A 7,393-nucleotide genomic window follows, 5' to 3' on the forward strand; every position below is an offset into this window, starting at 1 on the left:
AGGGAATGTCTGGAACTAACTCCAAATCCTATGCCATGCTCGAAGAAACCATCTATAGAACTTAAAACACTACCAAAAAATCTGAGGTATGAATTCCTAGACATAGAGCTTGGGCATCCAGTTATAGTCAACATTGATTTAGGACAAATAGAAACTGAAAGAATATTACATATCTTAAGGAAATACCCTAATGCCTTAGGCTACAATATCTCGGACTTAAAAGGAATTAGTCCTTCTCTGTGCATGCATCGCATTATGCTGGAGGAAGACTCGAAAACCTCTAGAGAACACTAGAGGCGACTAAACCTGATTATAAGCAGTGTAGTGAGAAAGTAAGTGTTGAAGTTATTAGAGGCATGTATTATATATCTCATATCTGACAGTAAACGGGTTAGCCTAGTACATGTGGTACCCAAGAAAGGAGGTGTTACGGTTGTCAATAACGAAAAGGGCGAGGCTGTAACTAAACATGTAGTAATTGGATGGTGAATATGCATCGATTATATAAAATTAAATAAAGCCACTCGAAAGGATCACTTTCCCTTTCCTTTTATCGATCAAATGCTGGAATGAGTAGCTAGACATTCCCATTTTTGCTATCTGGACGGTTACTCATGATTCTTTCAAGTTCTTATCCATCCTGATGACCAAGAAAAGACCAATTTCACATGTCCTTATGGTGCATTTTCCCACCGAAGAATGCCATTTGGACTTTGTAACGCTCTCGTAACATTTCAAAGCTGCATGATGTTAATTTTCGTTGACTATATGGATGACATCATGGAAGTATTTATGGATGATTATTCCATTTGTGGGTAGAGTTTCAAAGGGTATATAACAAACCTAAAAATGGTACTTGATAGATGTGTAAAGGTTAATCTCGTGATAAATTGGGAGAAATGCCATTTCATGGTTAGACAAGGGATAGTACTTGGACACATAGTGTCCGCTAAGGGGATTGAAGTCGACAAAGTAAAAATAGAAGTTATAGAAAACCTTCAACCCCCAAAAACTGTTAGAGAAATACGAAGCTTCTTAGGACATGCCGTTTTTACCGATGGTTTATTAAAGATTTCTCTAAAATAACCAAACCATTAACTAACTTGTTAATGAAAGAAGCGGAATTCGCCTTTGATAAAAAATGTCTAAAGGCGTTCGAGTTATTGAAAAATACCCTAATATTTGCGCCTATCATGCAACCACCTGATTGGAGCAAACCTTTTGAGATAATGTGTAATTCTAGTGACTATTCCATAGGCACGGTCTTGCGGCAAAGAACTGATAAAAAGCTTCATGTGATATATTACACAAGTAGAACCTTGGACCAAGCACAAATGAACTACGCCATGACAGAGGAGCTCATAGTCGTCATCTTCACGTTAGATAAATTTTGTTCCTACCTGGTAGGAGAAAAAATAATTATCTACATTGATCACGCTACAATTAGGTACCTATTGAATAAAAAGACGCCAAACCAAGACTCCTAAGATGGTTTCTTCTCTTGCAAGAATTCGACTTAGAAATCAAAGGCAAGAAGGGCACTGAGAACGATGTTGCTGACCACCTGTCTAGACTTGAGAATATGAAAATCGAGCAACAACCAATCAATGATGATTTCCCATATGATCGACTTGTAGCTCAATTAGAAGGTAACACAACTAAATGCTCTTTAATTTATAATGACGCAGAAACTGGTGAAGTTGTGGAGGCCATGTTTACTAAAACTACCGTGTTGTGGTATGCCGACTTTGTCAACTACCTAGCGACCAAAGTACTTCTTCCAGAGCTAACTTACCAGCAGAAGAAGAAATTCTTCCACGACTTGAAACATTACTATTTGGATGAGCCCCTTCTTTTTAAAAGAGGCGTCGATGGTATCTTCCATCGCTGTGTCCCAGAGGAAGAAGTCGAATACATCATATACCATTGTCATGGTGCACCCTATGGGGGGCATGCAAGCACCTCGAAAACTTGTGCAAAGATCTTACAATCCGGCTTCTTCTGGCCTAATCTGTGGAAAGATGTCCACTTCGCGGTTGTAAATTGCGATCGGTGCCAATGCACTGGAAACATCTCTAGACGCGATGAGATGCCTCTGAAAGGTATCTTGGAAGTAGAAGTTTTTGATGTGTGGGGCATTGACTTTATGGGTCCATTTCCATCCTCTTTTGGTAATAAATACATACTTGTCAACGTCGACTATGTGTCAAAATGGATTGAAGCAATAACTTCACCTACAAATGATGCATGAGTTATGATTAAGCTCTTTAAGAATCAAATCATCCTTAGATTCGGTGTGCCGAAACTCGTCATTAGCGACGGAGGATCCAACTTCATTTCCAAAATCTTCGAGAAATTATTGCTCAAATATGGAGTTAGACACCGAATAGCAACGCCCTACCATCCACAAACAAGTAGCTAGGTTGAAATTTCCAATAGGGAAATTAAACAAATACTAGAAAAGACAGTTGCGACTTCTAGGAAGGATTGGTCCTCAAAGCTTCACAAAGCTTTATGGGCATATCGAACAACCTATAAGACTCCCATAGGAACCACACCATTTAAACTAATCTATGGGAAGCCTTTCCATCTGCCGGTTGAATTAGAGCATAAAGCTTATTTGGCCATTAAGGCCCTAAACATGGATTATGCAACCACAGGTGAAAAACGAGTCTTAGAAATACATGAACTTGAGGAACTAAGATTGGACGCCTACGAGAACACCAAAATCTATAAGGAACGAACAAAAATGGAACGATAAACGTATCTCACGGAGAGAATTTAGCAAGGGGGATTTAGTCCTCCTATTTAACTCTTGACTATGACTTTTTCCCGGAAAATTACGTTCTAGGTGGTCCGACCCTTTTGAAGTTACCAAAGTATTTCAAAATAGAGCTATAGAAATAAAAGGTAAATTTAATGAAGCATTTATAGTGAAAGGACACTGTTTGAAACATTATCATTGTGTTGACAATAGAGATTACTATACCAGTCTAAAGCTTGGGGAGCCGACAACTCTTTCAACAAGTTAGTGATTTGTTAATCTGTGTCGAGCTTACGACATTAAACAAAGCACCGCATGAGAGGAAACCCACGGTTACTAATTACTAATTTCCCTAATCCTTCAATAAGCGGTTTACTTGTTTTGATTAGTTCTAACTCTTTTGATGTCTCCTTTCAGGCTACTAACTTCATACTAACTTTAGGAATGGAGAACTTAGATAATATGGTTGTTATTTTTAGAAACGTGGCACAAAGGTAACATTATGCAACTCTTTTTCAGAGAGAGGTAGCACTGACCAAATATCCTGATGGATGGGAAAGCTCACTTGGATAGGAAAGCTTTACTAGGAATACATTCTCAACCTACCATAAGCTAACACTAGAATTCCTAAGTTTCTTTTTCTATGACCCTAACCAAGGGATGAGATTCAATAGAAGTTGAGTATCATTTAGGCTTTTTGGGCACACTTATCATTTTAACCATCGTAAGATGGCAGACCTGTTAGGATTTCCTAATGGACCCGGCGTTTTCACAATGACACGAGAGGATACATTTATGGCCCGTGAACTTGACAATTTATGGAGTAAAATTTATGGAGAAACACTCACTGAACCCAATTCCAGGCACTCCACCAAAATCCATAACCCTGTTATTCGTTATTTCCATATGATCTTAGCTTACACCCTTTTTGGAAAACCGAAAAGCAGTACCATTATGTCTAGAGATGAATTATTCATTATGTTATGTATTTTTCAGTCTAGGCTAGTTAATGTTGCGACCTTCATGCTTGCAAACCTAGATAGGATTACCCGTGATACTCATGGTCCCATCCTGATTGGTGGACAAGTCACCATGATTGTTGCAGCCTTAGCCCTAAGAACCGCACTCTCCCGCCTAACCCCTCTAGGAGGCATATGACCAATGAACATAAACTTCTATTTTAATAATAGACTAATAAGAAACCTTGGACCTATGAGTTCCAGCTGTTAATCAGCAATGAGGTAGTTCACCAATTCACCCTGCCCAACATTGAGCGAACCAGTGTACATGACCTTAACAGCTGGCTTTATAATTTAGAAGGTCAGGGTGAGTCACATTCACCTCCTAGAACCCCTCATGTTTATGAGTGTCATAGTCTTCTTTTCTCTGACGCATGTACACTTGTCTCTTCTTCTCATTCCACCTCTCTTAACAACCATAATCTGACACTAGATACCCTTCGGACCACAGTCACTGCTATGAGAGCTAACGTTACTACCATTCGCCAAGACTTATATGGCTTTATGGATATAGCTAACGAACAATTTGATAACCTTCACCAAGTGGTGTATTCCAGGCACCGTGTCTCCGATCCTACCGATCATCGTAGTGGCTAATCTCTATCAGATATTTCCGCATTCCTGCCTAACATGAATCATTATGGACACTACTTTGTTTAAGTGTGGGGGAGGATACCATTTTATGCTTTCTAATTAGGATTTCCTGTTTTTCTAGATCATGATTTTATGCTTCTAAGTTAATCTTTAGTTTTATCGAGCTACCGACGTAAAACATAACGAATATTTCAGTTTTATTAATGCCATTTTCTATCTATCTATTTTATATGCATGTTTTATTTTATTTTATTGGTTCGTCGCATAACATTATTTTGATTTGATTGATTAATTATTTTTTTTCTGAGCCATAAAATAAAAAGCATGTTTCTAAAGCCTGTGGCGTTCGCCACATCCCTCATGGCGTTCTCTAGAGAGCTAAAATGAAAATTTTCCTATTTAAGGCTCGTGGCATTCGCCACAACCCTATATCATTCGCCACAGCCCTATGACGTTCACCACAAACCTCAGAAACCCAAAAACACCGTTTTCAACATAAAGCCCCACTTTTTCAACTTCCAAAATCCACTTTCTCCATATTAACTCACCTTAATCCCCCTCACCCACCACCACCACACACCCTTCATCTCCAACCTTGCAAACTCCCACTCTCATTCAACTATTTAAAACCTCATCATCCAATCCAACCCCATTACCAAACCACAAATACAACCCCATTCTAAAAATATTTTTTCACACACCATGCCTCTAAGAGTTAAAGCTAAAACGAAAAGGCCAACGACAAATTTGTCTAACATTATCTTCAGTGAGGGAGAAGTAGGGAAATTACAAAAAGAGAGGTACTTGAAGTTCTACGAACGTTCAGTCACTCTGACAAGGTATACCGATGAACCTTGTCTATGTAGGTTAGGATTACTTAGTAGTCTATAATGGATACTCGATAGATTAGATTTAACACACTTTTGTTCTTTGAATGACGCTATGTACGAAAAATAGACTTTGGAGTTTTGAGTTCTTTTACTTACTGTACGCCTTTGGTTGATCAATACTCTTCTGGTACGGTAAGGTTTATATTATTTAATAGAGATTATGAATTAAGCCAAGATACTATTGGGGACATGCTGCATTTTCCCTATGGGAATGGTATAGCCTATGCATGTCCTTTAGAAGAAGAATGGCAATATGAAGCATTTCGTTTATGGGAATAATTGATAGGTGAGAGAACATCTGACTAGGAAGGTCTAAAAGCTTCACATATCCATAACTCGTTCGTACGCTATGTGCATCTCATATTAGCTAACACAATTTTCGGCCGAACAAACAATGGTAGGGTAAATTCTAAAGAGCTATTCTTTTTGCATGTTGCATTCGCACCGAAACGAGTCAATGCGACTCCTTTCATGCTGGCACACATGCAATTGATTTACGCAAGAGGGGCCACCCCTTTTTGTATCGGAGGTTTGGTTACCTCCCTAGCTTGCGCACTAGGCTTAGGTAATGAACTTGCAACTCTACATCCCCTACCAACGCCCTCCCTGGATATCGATTTCTGTCGATCCCAACGTTTAATTAACGTCAGTCGGGAAGACATATACTCTTTCATGGTTGGTAACCACGAGATTAGGAGTATCATTTTACCTTTCCACACACATACAGATGTGCGAAACAGGAACAATTGGCTCTATGATCTAACTACCCTTGAACCGGTCATCTCGCCCTTAATGACATACATGTGCAGGATAACCAAGGTGGTCAAACTGATGATGAATTTTATGAGATGGAGCAAGATGCTCCCATTTTATTTGATCCTACTACACGTGCACACATTGCACCTAGCCATTCTAACAATTTTGCAGGTACCTCTCCCTGATACGAGTCCCGAGAGGAGTATGATTATGTTGGCATTAAGACCACAATTAACGATGTCCTCTACGAGTTGCGACACTGTAACAATTTGGACGCCGAATGCGATCAATTGTTGAGAAATATACAAAGACATAAGGTTAACATGATGGCACATATCCAACAGATACAAGATCAGTAGCACGACTACGTAGAAAGGACCGAGCATAACTTATTAGGCTTGATTAAAGAAATGAAAGGCATGCGTGTAGGGACTGAGGACCTTCTTGAGTACATGCAGCACATAGGTATACCACCTCCTCATCATGGTAGGTATGGACGAACACGAGGCCGAGGCTGTCGTTGAGCATTCCATTCCGGTTCTATCTTCCTTTTCCACCTTTTATCGAAACATTGGGGACAATGTTCGGTTTAAGTGTGTGGGAGGAACTTTATCGCTTTTATTTACAGCTTTCTTAGATAGATTTATTGTTTTATCCATTTCCATTTCTAATTTAATTGTTTAGTGTTAATTGAGTCAATGCATGTATTGTCGAGTCTTTATGCGTGGTTTCCATCATTTATTGATCTTCCCGTTTTCTTGAGTCAAAACAAAAAAAAATCCCATGAAAATCATTTCATAATTAGAAATTTCTAAGTTACAAATGACATTGAGGTTTAATTGTAAAATCTTGGGAAATTTGTGTGCAAATCGGTATCGTTTGAATGCCTTAAGTCTCCTAAACATGCGAATTTATCTGAATATTCATTATGTCAAAAATCTTGTATCCTTACCTAATAAAATAGTTCAGGTGGTCAGCATCATCTTGGTCATGTTTTACGTAGGATATTGATGCAAATAAGTGTTTGGTCCAAAGAATAAAAATGATATTAAATGAAATATGTTGATACTTGAATTACCAATACCAATCATGGTTGGTTTAGTGGTATTTGGCTCTAAACTTGGTAAGGAGGACTATGGTCCAATCCCCTGCGATTACGATTTGGGAGGGGGCTTAAACCACTTAGATGCCATAATCAACCCCCAAACTGGGAAACCGAAGGTAAAAGAAAAGACCAAAGTCACTAACAGATTTTCCTACTTTAAGTGTGAAAGATAGCAGGCTTAATTAGATCGCACTTGGACGGAAAAATGAAAGGTGAGTTGACAAGTTTGCAATATAAGGACATCATTTAGATTTGTTTGCATGTA

The 7,393-nt window shown here is 38.7% G+C and overlaps 1 protein-coding gene across 1 annotated transcript; it reads left to right on the plus strand.

Annotated features, from left to right (window-relative positions):
- The first annotated feature begins 849 nt into the window (after positions 1-849).
- On the plus strand, positions 850-2,251 carry LOC127136246 (uncharacterized). The gene is made up of 2 exons (XM_051062831.1): positions 850-1,060; positions 1,467-2,251. Exons 1-2 carry the CDS (start codon positions 850-852, stop codon positions 2,249-2,251), a joined length of 996 nt encoding a protein of 331 aa, XP_050918788.1.
- The last annotated feature ends 5,142 nt before the right edge of the window (positions 2,252-7,393 follow it).

Source organism: Lathyrus oleraceus, chromosome 4, assembly GCF_024323335.1.
Source record: "Lathyrus oleraceus cultivar Zhongwan6 chromosome 4, CAAS_Psat_ZW6_1.0, whole genome shotgun sequence".
NCBI lineage: Eukaryota > Viridiplantae > Streptophyta > Magnoliopsida > Fabales > Fabaceae > Lathyrus > Lathyrus oleraceus.